The 16,211-nt window shown below is 42.9% G+C and overlaps 1 protein-coding gene across 17 annotated transcripts in view; it reads right to left on the reverse strand.

Moving 5' to 3' along the window:
- The window catches only part of CFAP221 (cilia and flagella associated protein 221), a 123,073-nt gene that overhangs the window by 71,566 nt on the left and 35,296 nt on the right, over nucleotides 1-16,211 (reverse strand). For 13 of the 17 annotated variants that reach the window (XM_038564948.1, XM_038564942.1, XM_038564944.1 and 10 more), the window contains one exon: nucleotides 3,444-3,603. The exons of 1 other annotated variant lie outside the window; for it this stretch is intronic. In XM_038564948.1, the coding sequence (XP_038420876.1) occupies nucleotides 3,444-3,603 (160 nt within the window). Of the gene's footprint in view, nucleotides 1-3,429; nucleotides 3,604-6,445; nucleotides 6,528-6,633; nucleotides 6,733-16,211 lie in introns of those variants that run through there. 3 more of the 17 variants (XM_038564954.1, XM_038564955.1, XM_038564959.1) reach the window with 3 other exon arrangements.

The following is a 16,211-nucleotide window of genomic DNA, read 5'->3' on the forward strand; positions in this document are numbered from 1 at the left end:
CTGCTATTCCTCACCTTCTCAAAGAACATAACAAGTGGACAATGTGACATGCTGAAAAATGCTCTCCTGGTCTAGTGTTATTCATTTCTAGGCTGTTGGTTTTCAATAGCTAAATCTACTACATTGAAAAAATCTTATAATGATTTATGCTCCTAGTAAAAGCATGATTATGCCCACTGTTTATAGTAAGATCTTTTTAAAAAGTGGTGCAGATTAATGAAAACTGACTTTGGACATATGGAGGTATAGACAGTGCTACTACCATGCCTAGAGAAATTCCTGGAGTTATTTATTATGAGCTGTAGTAGAACTACATCATGTTCAATGCCATGAAGCACTTTTTTTTTTTTTTTTTTTTTAGTTTTTATTTATTTATGATAGTCACAGAGAGAGAGAGAGAGGCAGAGACACAGGCAGAGGGAAAAGCAGGCTCCATGCACTGGGAGCCCGAAGTGGGATTCGATCCCGGGTCTCCAGGATCGCGCCCTGGGCCAAAGGCAGGCGCCAAACCGCTGCGCCACCCAGGGATCCCCATGAAGCACTTTCTTAAAGGAGAATGTGCGAACACTTGTTTTGCAGGATTACATATGTCCATTATATTACAGAAATAAGAATACACCAACATTCATTCATTCTGATGAATGAACATTCGCTGAGCACCTACTGAACAGGCTCCACTGCACAACATAGGAGACATGCCAGCAATCTCAAACTTAAGGTCGCCTATGTAAGAGTACCCTGAATGCTCAATGCCCGAGAGAACGTGTCCTTTGATGAGATACATACTGACCAATAGGCTATGATGTGCAGGGCAGAGACACTGGGTTATGGAAGTGGCTGTGGCCCAGCATCCACACCTCATCAGAGCTTACTTACATCACCTCTGCTATAAATATTGGGAAATTACAAAAATTTTTTGAAGGTGTTAAAAAATTAAGTTCCTTAGGCACCTGCATGGCTTAGTCGGTTAAGGGTCTGCCCTCAGCTCAGGTCATGATCTCGGGGTCCTGGGATCAAGCCCCACATAGGGCTCCCTGCTCAGCGGGGAGTCTGCTTGTCCCTCTTCCTCTGCCCCTTCCCTCGCTCACACTATCTCTCTCAAATAAATAAATAAAAATATTTTTAAAAATTAGATTAAGGAATCTAATTGCTGATAATGGAAATGAAGGGGTCTAAGAAAGTGATAAATTGTAATAAGGAGTTACTCATGGAACTTGAGTAGGTCCCTCACACACCATATTCTGAAACAACAACAAAAAGCAACCTGTGAAACTTTCAGAGAACACCGTGGCTAGGATAATTTTTTTCCTTCATGGTGCAATTCATATGTTACAGTACTATGCACAGTCTGGGGAGACATGCAGGTCTTGAGATGTAGTCCTTGCAAACATTAAGACTGTACTAAATGAGATGAACTGAACTCCAGCTGGGTGACCAAAACATAATAGTTTAGAGATAGTGTATGTCTGCATTTGCAGGGGGCTTCTTCCAGCTTCTACCAGACAACGCTCTCGTATATTTAAGAACATGTCTGTGGGAAGCAAAAATCCCACTCAAGTGATGTCCTTAAGAAAGCCATTTGTATATTGCAGCATATGATGTGACATGGTAAATAGCATTTTCTTGGCCAGTTATCTAATACCAGAAAAATTACTACTGTCTTTTATTTATATCCAATGCTGCTTGTTTATTGCCAGAATTAGTTTATATCTACCAAGGTTACTTGCAGGATTTGGGTTCAGCAGGTCACACTAACATCCTATAGTTGATTTAGGCTGCTTTGAATTTTTAGAAACAAAATCATAATATAAATATATAATAACATTGGGTGTTATACTATATGCTGGCAAATTGAATTTAAATTAAAAAACATATAATAAATCATGAGGTTAGTTCATATTTTGATATAAGAATGTTACTCTACTTTTTAAAAAGATTTTATTTATTCATGAGACACACAGAAAGGCAGAGACATAGGCAGAGGGAGAAGCAGGCTTCCTGTGGGGAGCCTGATGCGGGACTCGATCCCAGGCCCCCAGGACAAGACCTGAGCCAAATGCAGATGCTTAACTACTGAGCCACCCAGGTGCCCCTGTAACTCTACTTTTAATACACATAATGATGTTAAAATATGATGTGTATCTATATGTGAGGGGAGAGAAGCAATATCCAGCTATTTATCATTTTCAAAAATCTGTAAGGATTTCCCAAGGTTAGAATTTATACTGTGACAAGTTTTCCTTTAGCTTTTATAAAAATCATGCATACTAGGAGAAGCTTATCATTTTGACCAAGTACATTGGGATATAAAAATACAAGCTCACATTCAAAAGGAAGTAGAAGTTCAGAAAAAATTTGTTATGAAATAAAACTTAATCCCATTTCACACCTTTACTCTGACCTGAATGCTTATGATTCTTAAAAAAACAACACCCCCTCTCTGCCAAAATCCAACAAAACCTCCCATGTGGCACGTTTTCATTTTTGCCTTACACTGAAATCACTTGTTAAACATGACTTATTTTGGCTTCTCTGCTGTAAGCATCTTCAGAATGTGGACTGCGTCCCATGAGGCTTTGCAATGGACACCGCACACAACAGGTACTCAATTAATTATAATGTTGGGACGCCTGGGTAGCTCAGTGGTTGAGTGTCTGCCTTGGCTCAGGGCGTGATCCCTGGGTCCAGGATAAAGTCCCGCATTGGGCTTCCTGTGAGGAGCCTGTTTCTCCCTCTGCTTGTGTCTCTGCCTCTCTCTGTGTCTCTCATGAATAAATGAATAAAATCTTTAAAAAAATTAATTATAGTGTTATACTGGCATTTCAAAAATGGTTATGTTCTTCCTGTCTTATGATTTAAATTTGAAAGAGTGGGGTGCCTGGGTGGTTCAGTCAGTTAAATGTCTGGCACTTGATTTCGGCTCAGGTCGTAATTCAAGGGTCGTGGTATCAAGCCCCTTGTCGGGCTTTGTGCTCAGTGTGGAGTCTGCTTAAGATTCCCTCTCCCTCTGCCTCAGGCTCTCCCACTTGTACATACATGCACTCTCTTTCTCAAATGAATAAATAAATCTTTAAAAAATAAAATCGAAGGAGTGCAATACATATGGTCATATATATACATATATGTAACATACATATATATAATACATACATATGGTCAAAAGTTGACCAGCACAGTAGCAGTAATCAAGGAAAGCAAGTATCCCTCCATCCACCTCTTCCTGATCATCTTTTCCCCTCTTGGCAGAAATGACTGCGACAAGCCTAGAGCTATTCTATGCATTACTGTTATATTTTAAAGAGTATTTTCTGAAAGCTCAACATTTTAAGTACAGTTTTGATGGCATTCTGTTATAAGAAAGACAGAATGCAAGAAATAGAGATTTGGATTCTTTTTATAACAAAGTTTTAGGAAGAAACAAAGACATTCCAAAGCTGCCATACGGTAAAGCCACGTTGGGATGGCACGTTCCGGTGAAGACACATTCATATGGCTGAGAGTTGAACTGTGAGATCCACAGCTGCATTTTTATCTGTGCAATCCCATACTGAAATGGTGTGAATTTGACAGTCACGTTCATCTTCCCATTAGCTGGGATTATTCCTGAGGGGAAAGAAATGAGACAACAGGATTCTTTCTCTTGTGAAGCCCTGTCAAAGAGGCTCACACATGCACATACAGACACGTTCTTCCCGTGGCAAGCACAAGTATTTCTATTTTCTTTATATATAGTCTTTTCATTAAATCCATGTGAATCAACCTCTGCATGTTTGCATTGATCTTATTTGCCAATTGCTGTGTTAATTATTTATAATAATTATTTGACTGTCAGTTATATAAATACACATCCATTAGTGTGAGTCAGATACATGCTCCTAGAACTATAATGTTTAAGCCAATTACCAGATGTTGGTGTTTGGTGGTTTTTTTTTTTTTTAAGATTTTATTTATTTATTTTGGGGGGGGAGAAAACAAACAGTGGGGTGGGGCAGAGGGAGACAGAGAGAGAGCAGCAGATTCCCCACTGAGCAGGAAGCCTGATATGGGGCTCGATCCCAGGACCCTGGGATCATGACCTGAGCCCCAAAGGCAGAATGCTTAACCGACAGAGCTACCCAGGTGCCCCCAGATGTCAGTGTTAATGCTGTAACAAGGAAAGCTAGGAACATACATACAAGTTTCTGTCCAAATAATCCAGTTCCCAACATTTTGGTGTCATTTGAATCTCTCCTTCCAAATCTTTGGGATGAACCACCGCTCCCTCTGAAGTCCAATATCCCACCATGCCTTATTCCTCTTTTGCATCTCTAGTATCAACAGGGCTTGGAACATAGTAAGTGCTCAACAAGCATGAGAAGAAAGATAAAAGGGAGAAAGGGAAGGAGCGAGAGAGAGGGAAGAAAAGAGTAGTAGACACAAGACAGGCTAATGTTCTCTCTGATTGCCACTGAAGGCTCTTTGGTTTGCCTTCTAGATAATTCCTTATGCCCCTCCTGTATCTTGCCTTTACACGGTCCCTGTAGGGGCTCTACACAATTCCCTCATATTTACTTGGCATACCCTCCTTCCTATGTAGGCACTTCTCCAAATCTTGTACCACTGTCTCCTTTGTTCTCTATGCTCAACCACTTGAGCCTTTCATTTGGCTATCTAAGTATTCACTAAGCACTTACTGTGTGCCAGGCAATGTGTTAGGCACCTGAGAAACAGGAATAAACAGAACAAAGTCCCAGATCTCACAGGGTTTACATTCTAGCTGGAGACAGCAAACAAGCAAACACAAAATGAATATAAAATATAAAGTCATGTCATGAATACCAACAAGAAAAATAAAGCAGGGTATGAGGGAGGCAGGCAAAACATGTCATGCTATTTAAGAGGGGATGAACAAAAGGCTTCTCTGGTGAGAAGATGTTGCAGCCAAGACCTGAAGGAGGAAAAGGACCCAGGCACTCACCATCCCACAGTGAGCTCCTGCTGCCTCAGGGCCTTGGTGTTTGCTATTTCCTCAGCCTGGAAAGCCCTTTGTCCAGATCTTCTTTTAGTTTTTTTAATCCTACTCTCTTAAATCACTGTTTTGCCATCTTCCCTCCCCTAGGCTCAAATACAGTTTTACAAAAGCAAGGTACCTGCCTGTTACTATGTTCCCAGCCCAATAAACACTTGTTGAATGAGTGAATGAACCAAGTTTCACAGGAAACTCCTCCTGATTCTCCATCCTTAGGAGTCTTCACCCCACCACACACTTCTGTCAGCCCTGTGGTACCCAGGTGACACCTAGTCTGTTACCTTCTCAAGTTCATAACTCTCCCACTAGACTGCAAGGCCCTAAAGCTGACACTGGGCCCCAAAGCCCTGGATTCCTAGTGCAGTGCTTCAGAAATAGCTATTTGTCAACTTCCTGAAGTACCAGTCCAAATCTTTTTTTTTTTTATTCAATATGTTATTTATTTATCTGAGGCAGAGAGAGAGAGAATGAGAGAGCACAAACAGGGGGTGGAGAGAGGGAGAAACAGACTTCCCGCTGAGTAGGGAGTCCAATGTGAGGCTTGATCCCGAGACCCTGAGATCATGACCTGAACTGAAGGCAGATGCTTAACCAACTGAGCCACCCAGGTGCCCCCAGAAGTCCAGATCTTTAAATGACATCCATTAGTGACCCAAGAGCTCACTGCAGGGGTGAGTGAATCAGCAGAAAGGCAATGTTCCATAGGCCAACCTAGGATCAGCTGAACAGAAACTCCAAGGTGTGCTGTTCAGTACCTTGACCACCTACTAGGTCAGAAAATACACTATCTGACCTGTAGTTCACTGGGGGCTTTAGATGAAGAACATTCTATTGCTTCTGTTCTAGCTCATTAACTTACAAAAAAAAATAACAAGCTCTGGAGCAAGGATTAATGTTTGCCTTGACCCGGCTGATTTATTTTTAAGTGCTTTCAGCCCACACCTAATACATAAAGCACACTGGAGGTGTAGCCCGGGCAACCAGAGTACACTGCTTTTTTCTATTAGCAGGGATACCAGTTAGCACAGCTCTGTTAACGGAACTTGGCTGCAGCTGATTGTCAGATGTTAATAGCTCTTAGCGGTGTGCCTACCTAGCAGAGGCAGCCTACTACTTGGTGAAAACTAATGGTGGGAGAAGGGACTTGCTAGTCTCCTGTTTTGTTTTGTTTTTTAAAGCTTTTTTTTTTTTTAAAGATTTATTTATTTATGATAGAGAGAGAGAGAGAGAGAGAGGCAGAGACATGGGAGGAGGGAGAAGCAGGCTCCATGCTGGGAGCCCAACATGGATCTCAATCCCAGGACTCCAGGATTGCTCCCTGGGCCAAAGGCAGGCGCTAAACCGCTGAGCCACCCAGGGATCCCCAAGTCTCCCGTTTTTAAAGTGAAAAGGCTTCCCCTGTCCCCGAATTACAATTCTGTTTTAAAAAACCCAAACCTCGATTTAATGGCTTCAGTCCAATTTCAGATCACCACCCTTAACATCAGCAGGGATAATGTTAAATCACAGGGCAGGGAGGCTGGTAAGGCAGAGGGAGAGAGGAAAGGAAAATTAAGAAATAAACTAAAGGCTAAGAAAATCCTAGTCTATCAATAAAATGGGTATCATGAAGAAAATGTAGCAACCTGAAAAATGCCGTAATGATTAACGAAGTGACCAGAAATTATCACTGGATCTTTGCCTTGATGATAATTATGTAAAGTATGCATAAATACAGCCAATCACTAAAAGGAGATAGGAAAATAAAAGTATGTTATTTGCTAGGGCGGTTAGGCCCAGGATGGGGATCATTTTTTAAACATTTTTCTTTCATGTCCATACAGCATCATTACAATATTGTTATACTTTTAAAATAACTTTTTCTTCAAAATCCTCAGAAAGCACAGATTATCCTTCCTAAATTATCACAGAGTCATGTAAGCCACATGCTTGAAGTGTTAGTAAGTATTGGTTTTAATCTTCCAGGATTTAGGGTTTTACGAGCTGTGTGATTTGGGGTAAATTTCTTAATCTCTCTAAGCTTTGGGTGGGAATTTAATAGCTGTGTAGTTTAAAAATCGTCCATGAACAAGCTGTTGATGAACTCTGTTTTGAATTCACTGGGCTACAGAAGGGGGGGCTTCAAGAGTGTTCCTCCCATCTGACTCACCCCTATGAATCACATGCCATGCACTGGGACACTTGCAGGCCACCATCACTGCCCAGGGCGTAGGGACAACACTGACTCTGACTCGTTGGGCCCTGTATGAGCTCTGTGGCTTGGCTTGCTACTTCACCCAAGCCTCAGTTTTCTCATCAGCAAAATGGGACAAGGTTTAAAGGAGAAAAGAATGTACAAGGTCTGGGATAATGCTAATTACTCAGTACACAGTGTGTGTCCTATAAATGTGTCCTTCCCAACATTTGTGCCAAACAAAATGAGTAATAATTTATTGTGTCAGGAAGAGCTCCTGGCTGGTCAGTTGGTGGAATGTGTGACTCTTGATATTGGGGCTGTGAATTGGAGTCCCACATTGGGCGTGGAGCCTATTAAAGAAAAAAGTTACAAAATATAAAATGTCAGGAGGCTCTGGGTAACTCGGTTAAACAGCCAGCTCTTGATTTTGGCTCAGGTTGTGATCTCAAGCTCCCTGGATGGAGCCCCACTTCAGGCCCCACATTGGGCCCCATCCTCAGCAGGAAGTCTGCCAGAGATTCCCTCTCCCCCTGCCCCTCTCCTGTGTGCTCTCTCTCTCTCAAATAAATAAATAAATTTTTAAAAAATAAATAAAATAGGGAATCCCTGGGTGGTTCAGCGGTTTAGTGCCTGCCTGCAGCCCAGGACATGATCCTGGAGTCCTGGGATCGAGTCCCACATCAGGCTCCCTGCAGGAAGAGGAAATATTTCTTGGAAAAAGTTATATAGTTGACTATGAATCATGACAGCGAGGGGCACTGACGCCCTGTGAAACTGAACACCCATATATAACTTTTGCCTCCCCCAAAACAACAAATAGCCTACTGTTGACCCAAAGTCTTATCAATGACATGAACAATTAATACATATTTGTATGTATGTTCTGTGTATTATAGGTAATATGCTTACCATAAAGCAAGTCAGAGAAAAGAAGATATTAAAAGAATCATAAGGAAGAGAAGATACATTTGCAATTGTGCTGTACTTATTGAAAAAAAATCTGCATAGAAGTGGACCTGCGCAATTCAAACATGTATGATCAAAGGTTAACTGTACCTGACTCATTTGAGTTCTAAAGAAGGAAGACGCAATTGCCTCATGATGCCAAGCCACGGATGAGTTTCCCAAAGCACTAGGTCTTTCTTTTTGCAGCACAAAAGTGCCAAATGCAGGAGATTCTACTAGTCAAAACAAGGGCTGGGCTGCCTCTGGGAAGGTCTATTTTAAAATTTAGGCCCAGGGGAGCCTGGGTGTCTCAGTCGGTTAAGTGTCTCCCCTCACCCTCTCATCCCCAAACCCCAACCCTGCTCATAAGTATGCGCTCTCTCGGAAGAAAAAAAAAATTTAGGCCTGGGGACTTTCTGTAAAGGGGTGAAATATGAGCGCTGAGGCTTTCAGTTACCAGTGTTCACTTCTAAGTTTCCCTGGGGAAGAAACAACTTGCTCAGCTGATGCAGAAGTGGGACAGATACTGCTAATTACCCCAGGACTTATTTTATTTATTTATTTATTTATTTATTTATTTATTTATTTATTTATTTATGAGAGAGAGTGAGAGAGCAAGGGAGAGAAAGTGCACACACACAGATGAGAGTAGGATAGAGAGAGAGAATCTCCAGCAGACTCAGTGCTAAGTCCCCCTTCAATCTCACAACCTTGAGATCGTGACCTGATCCTAAAGCAAGAGTCAGATGCCTAACTGATTGAGCCACCCAGGCACCCCTCCTAGCACTTATTTTAATCTTTAATTCCCTTCTCTCTCCAGCAAACCTTGGTGACTGAAACCAGAAACAATCAGTAAAATGGAGTCTTTGGGGATCTTTTCCTCCCTGACCATCAAATGGCCAAAATGCAGACACTGGGAGCAGGAGCAGGACAGCCTGGGGGCCCTGCCCATGCTAATGGAAGCTGAGGAGCAGTCTGAGTAGACGGATGCTAGGGAGAGCCAAGTCAGGCCAGTAATTCATTTGCTGTCAAGCTGTAACCTGCAGGCAGGGAGCAGTGAGTGCAGCACACATGTATTACATGGCCACCGTCCTGGGCGCTGTCCAGCACACAAAGAGTTCTGGGAGGCCAGAGAAGCTGTATGGGTTGCTTATCACTGAATTTAAGAGCTGCATGAGGCATCATGCACAGCGCCTGTATTTCCCCATCACCTAGAGGGATGCCAGGAGCTATGTCCCCTGTCCCCAGCCTCACCAACCCTTCAGTAAAGCCTGATTATGCTACCATTTGCCATCCAGGCCAAGCTGGGCTTCCTTCCTAAGGCACAGTCTGTGTCTCATTGGTGCTACTTCAACCCACTATCCCCTTAGGAGCACAATGAGGCCATGCCACACCCCCTGCTGAAAACCCTCTCCTGGATTCCCTCCCAGCTCAGAACCAAACCCTAACTCTTACCCTTCTCAGGTCCCTGAGGCCTCTCCAGCTTGGTCTCCCTCCACCTTCTTCCCCTTGGGTGCACTGTCCACACACTTTGGGCTTTGGGGCTTCCCTCAAATGTGACCCTGCTAAGCCTGTTCCAACCTGATGGCATTGGGAGCTTCCTCCATTTGAAACCATCTTCTCTGGGTCCTGACCACCAGATAAGAGCAGTCACTTGGTCACATCCCTGTGTATTGTTTTTCTTCACAACCATTTCTACCCTGGGCACTATCCTCTTGGTGTGCCTGTCTCTCTTCTCCATACTGGGACCTCAGAGCCGGGAGCAGGTCTGTCTTGTTCCTGGGGCAGCCCAGCGCCTACCACAGCACCAAATGCACAGCAGGCCCAGAGTGCTTAGTTCTAGAATGAATGCAAATGTAGGGCCACAGGGCAGGATTAAACCCATCCACAGGGACAAACAAGCCCAGCAGCATTTCTGGTACAAGACAGTGAAGTGGAGCTATTTGAACTTGACTACCCTCCTGTAAAACTCAACAAAACAACAAGAAAAAAATGTTTAAAATGAAAGAGAAAGAAAATCTTCTGTTAAATGAGGGAAATGACTATACTTCCAAACCCTTGTACAGTAAGGTGTAGGAGAGAGATGAGAGCCGAGAAGGCAACAGATTTCCCCAAGGGTAAGAGGAATGGCCCTGAAAACAAACACCTACCTACTCTTTGTTTTTTTGTTTTTTATTTTTATTTATTTATGATAGTCACACACACACACACACACAGAGGCAGAGACATAGGCAGAGGGAGAAGCAGGCTCCATGCACCGGGAGCCCGACGTGGGATTCGATCCCGGGTCTCCAGGGTTGCGCCCTGGGCCAAAGGCAGGCGCTAAACCACTGCACCACCCAGGGATCCCCCTACCTACTCTTTGATTAAAGTGACAAAATAGGGAATGTGGCTGGACTCTGGAAAAGTGGGGATTAGGACAGAAGAGATGTGACCTCAGCATCCTGGAAGAACAGGGAGACAGCTTTAGAAGTAACTATGTTGACCTGACATTTCTATTGTTTTAGACCTGGGACTGGAAGGCTGGAGGTGACATCATGGGGACAGAAGGGAGGAACTGACCACACAACGGCAGCACACAACACTCATGATGACTCACCTGGCCCTTGTGAGCCTGGGGGTGGGGGGGCGGGCAGCAATGGGAGATATTCTCCCAGGATTCAGGAGACCCCAGACTATGTGCCAGACCCTGGCTTCCAATCCCAGCTCTGCCCTTGGACAACTTATCTAAACACCCCATGCCTTGGGTTCCTCATCTACAAAGTGGACACACTAATAGCATAGACTCATAAATACTGTTGGGAGTATGAAATGAGTGGTGCTGATGCTTGGCACATTGTAAGTGCCATGTAAGCATCAGCTACTATGATAATTATTATCACCATCATCATTCCTTTCCCATGTTATTCTTCTGCTGGCAGCAGGTCCTACTCAAAGGTGAGTAAGATGCTGAGTAGAACCAGTACCAAAAAAAAGGTATTTTTTAAAGATTTTATTTATTTGAGAGAGTGAAAGAGAGAGACTGAGAGAGACTGAGAGACAGAGAGAGAGAGAGAAAGAGAGAGAGAGAAACAGACTCCCTGCTGACTGGAAGCCCCATGTGGGGCTCAAACCTGGGACCCAGAGATCATGACCTGAGCCAAAGGCAGACGCTTAACCAACTGAGCCACCAAGGTGCCGCTAACACAGTTATTATGCATAAAAACTGCAAATTCAAAAATTAATACACTTTGAAGGAGGAAAAGGACATGAGTAAAAGCAGGTGAAGAACACACAGCACAAGAGGGATGACCTCAGAACTCAGAGGGTTCACCAGAGTCTTGAAAAAATTATAGACAGCCTGATCTTGCCACAGTGAGAGTCACCAGTTTCAAGGAAGCAACAGTAGAACACACTAAAAGGAGTGGCACTTTTGGTGGCACTTAGGAATCATGCAGAAAAAAGAAAAGGAACAGTCACTGAGGTAGACACTGTATTAGACAGAACTACAAAACCCCCACACACATACATATATGCACATGTATGGAAACACAGGCAGAGCCATGGCAGGCAGGAATGAGGAATCCACACAAAGTTAAAAAGTTAAATTAATTTAAAGAAGGTAACAGGGGCACCTGGGATGCTCAGTGATTGAGCATCTGCCTTAGGTTGTGATCCCAGGGTCCTGGGATCAAGTCCCATATCGGGCTCCCCACAGGGAGCCTGCTTCTCCCTCTGCCTGTGTCTCTGCTTCTCTCTCTCTCTGTGTGTATCTCTCATGAATAAATAAATAAAATCTTAAAAAAAAAAAACAAGGAAGATAACAGATACCAAGGGCAAGGGTAGCCAACACCTACATATAATTTATATTCCTGAGCAAGAGAACAAAGCAAATAGAAGATTGAAATATTCCTAATTTTAATTAGTTGAAAAATTTCCTCAAATAAAGAAAGTCCTTTTTCTCCACATCACATGCACATGCCATGGTCAAGGAAAACAAATGATACAGAGCAACACCAATATGTATCCTGGCAAAGTACTTAACTTCAAGACTGAAACAAAAACAAAAACAAAAAGAATTCTAAGGGCATCCAGAATTCACCTTGGGTGGGTAAAGATTCCAGGCAGCCTCTGAATTCCTAGCACATTCAAAGTAAAGAGCAGTTGAGCGATGTCTACCAAGTTCTGAGGGGAACAGAATTGTAAATCAAGACAAGTCAAGTTGTCCTTCAAGATGACAGACGGCAGAGACATGGTCAAACATGTAAGCATCCTCGGTATGTAGCCTCCGGGAATTTATGGTTAACAAGCTGCTGGATTACACAATCCAGACAAGCCAGGAACGGAATAGACAAAAAACTTAGAATGGAGAAAATGTGTATCAAAGAATGGAGGTGACACCCAGGTTCTACTGAAATAGAAACTAAGTAACTGTGGCATTTCTGGTCATAAGACAGATGCAAATGCTGTAAACCCAGATAAGGTTAGATAATCTCACGGAACACAAAGCCATTAGGAGGGAGGGAGGGACAGTGTGTGGATGCTACCTCTCTCCTTTCTGCACTGCCAAGTTTCTAGCTGAACTTCAAGTGTGCAGCTGAAGACAACAGTGGTTCTGTCCTCTTAATGTCTTTATAATCTCTTTTCTTAATTTGAGCAGTAAATTTTAAGAATATCACACATACCAAGGAAGTTCATCAATTCCTTTGGCTTCACCATTTTTTAAAACCACATCAAGTAACACATATTTTTATAACAAACATACTTGATTTTTACAAAGCCACTTCTTAAAGAACTATTTATGTTTGCTCAACCCACTATCTCCCACACTTATTTACACCCAGAGCTTTTCTCTTCTTTCTTTCTTTTTTTTTTTTTTTAAACTTTGTTGTTGCTATTACCCGGTTTTAGGTATATCATCTTTTTCAGACCAGCCCTGTGGGACCCACAGAAAGGCCTGCTCTCCTGCAAGCAAAGCTGGCATTCCCTTTCAGTGTCCTGGAAGATAGGATTTTCCAGCAGGATTTTCAAGCCATCCCTGAGCCTCAGTGGGACTGGCACTTCTGGATGAGCAGCAGAGGTACTGAGTTTGGTCAAGGTACAGGAATTGGTCTCTGGGTGAGGTTCACTGAACCCTGCTGGCCAACTGAACTCAAACCAGGCCAGACAAATGGTCATCTTGAACAAGAGATACCTAGGGACTCTGAAGGCAAGAACACACAAGGCCTGGTTGAGAGCTATTTTTAATCTCCTAAATTTCCTCTCACAAAATAGAATTTTCCTAAACTCTTAGTCTGTAATAAAGTTCTATTTGTTGTCCTCTCCTGTATCAAGGTGTCCTAGCATCGTTACTCTTCCAGTTTAGGGGAGAAGGTGAGATCTTGAGTCTGGAGTCAGACAGACCCTGTTGCCTTGAGCATGTCATCTGGCTCCCTGAGTCTTGGTGTTGATGGCTGTAAAAGGCAATGCTACTATCTCCTTCCTCATAGGGTTGTGGGATGCAATGGGGAGGTGCATGCAATATACTTAGCACAGCGACCGTCACGTGGTTAACAATTAGTAAATGGGAGCAATTATTAGCATTAGGCCAGCACCCTGTGTATAACCACTGCCACACTCAAGGAACACAGAGTATCAGGGAAAATACGGCATTGCTACCCATGTGACAGAGTCGTTCAGAGCCTGTGCATAAAGAATTACCACCTGCCTGTCTAGCTTTTCCTGCTTTTTTCAGAATGCTGCAATAAATCAATTATATATGTCCTTAAATAAGAGGCTTAGGGAACTCATTTGCATTTGATGTATTAACTGTCCCTAATTGTTCTCACTTACTCACTATTAAATTTTGTGCTTTAAAAAGTCATAAAAACATCTGATCTCTTGATTTTACTTCTCATAAGCATTCTATTCCAACTTGGCATATCGCTTCTGGCTCTTCTCTGGTTTGCTGAACTAGAAGGTGATCAGAAGCACTTTGCTGGTATATTTTACTCATTTCTATCACTTGCCAAAGATATAGCTGTATGTCTCCATTTCTCTATGTAGCCATATGATCAGTATTCTTTTCTGGGATGAAGCTATCCATGATGGTCCTAGCCACCAACAAGAAACATTTTATGGGGGCTTCTTTTGTGTGCTGAAGATCCAAAGACTGTACCATCGTCTCGACAATCCTGGTCTGTCCCCTGCACTTATACAACACAGGTGCATAGTGAGGTGGGTAGAAGAAGCAGGGGCAACCTTCCCTATTCATATTATGGGTTTGCTCATAGATTCCCAAAGGCTTCTGGAACCTGCTGGTAAGGCTTATAATATGATAGAATACCTCAGTCTGGGGATGGGGGAGGGATGGGGAAGAGGGCCCTTGGGAGAAAAAAGAGGCAAAAAAGAAATGAGTTAACACTCACTTCCTTTTTTTTAATATTTCATTTATTTATTCATGAGAGACACAGAGAGAGAGGCAGAGACACAGGCAGAGGGAGAAGCAGGCTCCACCTGCAGGGAGCCCGACGTGGAACTCGATCCTGGGTCCCCAGGATCAGGAGCTGGGCTGAAGTCTGCGCTAAACCGCTGAGCCACCAGAGCTGCCCAACACTCACTTCCTTTTGAAACCAGTAAATGCTGGGGTATGAGGAGCATCTTGGAAGGTATTGCAGGAGTATGAATGAATCGACTGGGATCACATGATTGGACTAGGAGTCAAGTCTTTATGCTCCTCCCGCAAGAGTAGGTATACAGAGGTGCCTTGGACTTTGACAGGTCAGCTGCAGTGTTTATGGCATTCTAGTGCTCATCCCAGGGGAAGGGAAGCTGTTCTTTGTCAAGATGTGCTGTCAGATGGGCCTATAGGTAACACTTACAAACAAAAAGTAGTGTAGGTCCAAAGAAGGGGAAGAGGTACTGGGATTATGCCCAAATCAATATAAAATTGTCATAAATTTGCATTTCATAAGAAAATGCAAAATATAAAATTACTTATGATGGCTGATGTATTCCTTGGTAACGAGAAAAAAGATAACAAAAGTATTAAAACTTTCTATAAGAACTCCACGCAAAAGTCCTCAGGGACTCTTGCTTAACTAGCCATTTTATGCTACAATTTGCTATTTATATGAATTGTATGCATTCCTCCTGGTGTATGTGACACCAAGCAAATGTCCAGGATCTCAAAGTGGTCCAAAGTAAACAAGTCCAATTTTGTGTGGCATTTGGCTGTTCTCCAACACTAATAAGATCTTGGCCAAAGTCATGTAGTGCTGGCTCTTCCAAAATGATCAACAGAGTGTTCTTGATGTTTTAATTGCATGTGATTTCTTGTCAGCCATATAAAGAAGGTCACAAAATCCTGTACCTCTTGTCCCCAATCAAGAAGATCTTGGCACCATCAGCAGATCCAGCTTCTGACAGCTGTAGTGCACTCATGCATCTTAAGGATGCCCGGTGGGCAAATGGCCAGTTGAGTTAAAGTCGGGGGGGGTACTATGTCAGATTCACAGCTTGTAAATGGAATTAGCTTAATTCAAATTTTTTCATTTGGCAAGCCTGAGCACAAAATGCCTGGGAGGCATGGATAAATGATGTTTCTCATTCCTAGAGAAGATGTTGCTTTATAACCCCATGGACCACAGATGTCTCCATGGGGTGTAGACAATCAGTTACGAAAATATGCCCAAGAGTATGTATATTTATACATCCTAACTGGGTAAAATCTGCCCATGGTGCTTTGTCTATCAGGGCCCAATGTGTAAAATGGGGGCAATAAGGAGTTACTGGCCAAAAAATGATCCATGACTGTCCAACTGTATAAAATCTATGAGTCAAGTCAGATGCCTGGCAAGTTGCAAAAGCCCAGAATCTGCCTGGGCCACATACCAGCCGAACTGCATTCACTGTCCTTGCAGTCAGAGCTTTTTACTGCAGGTGGGTAAAAGTCATTGTAAATCCCATAGCCTCAAAAAAAAAAATTCCCATAGCCTCAAAGATGTATAACAGGTGTATATAGAGACCTCAACAAAAGGAAACCAAAGCAAGAAAGTGCCTGAGAGACCAGTGGACCAAGGAATGCACTAAGCCTCATAAAATGACTCCTGAGAAGGCTGAAGG

Source organism: Canis lupus, chromosome 19 (assembly GCF_011100685.1).
Source record: "Canis lupus familiaris isolate Mischka breed German Shepherd chromosome 19, alternate assembly UU_Cfam_GSD_1.0, whole genome shotgun sequence".
NCBI lineage: Eukaryota > Metazoa > Chordata > Mammalia > Carnivora > Canidae > Canis > Canis lupus.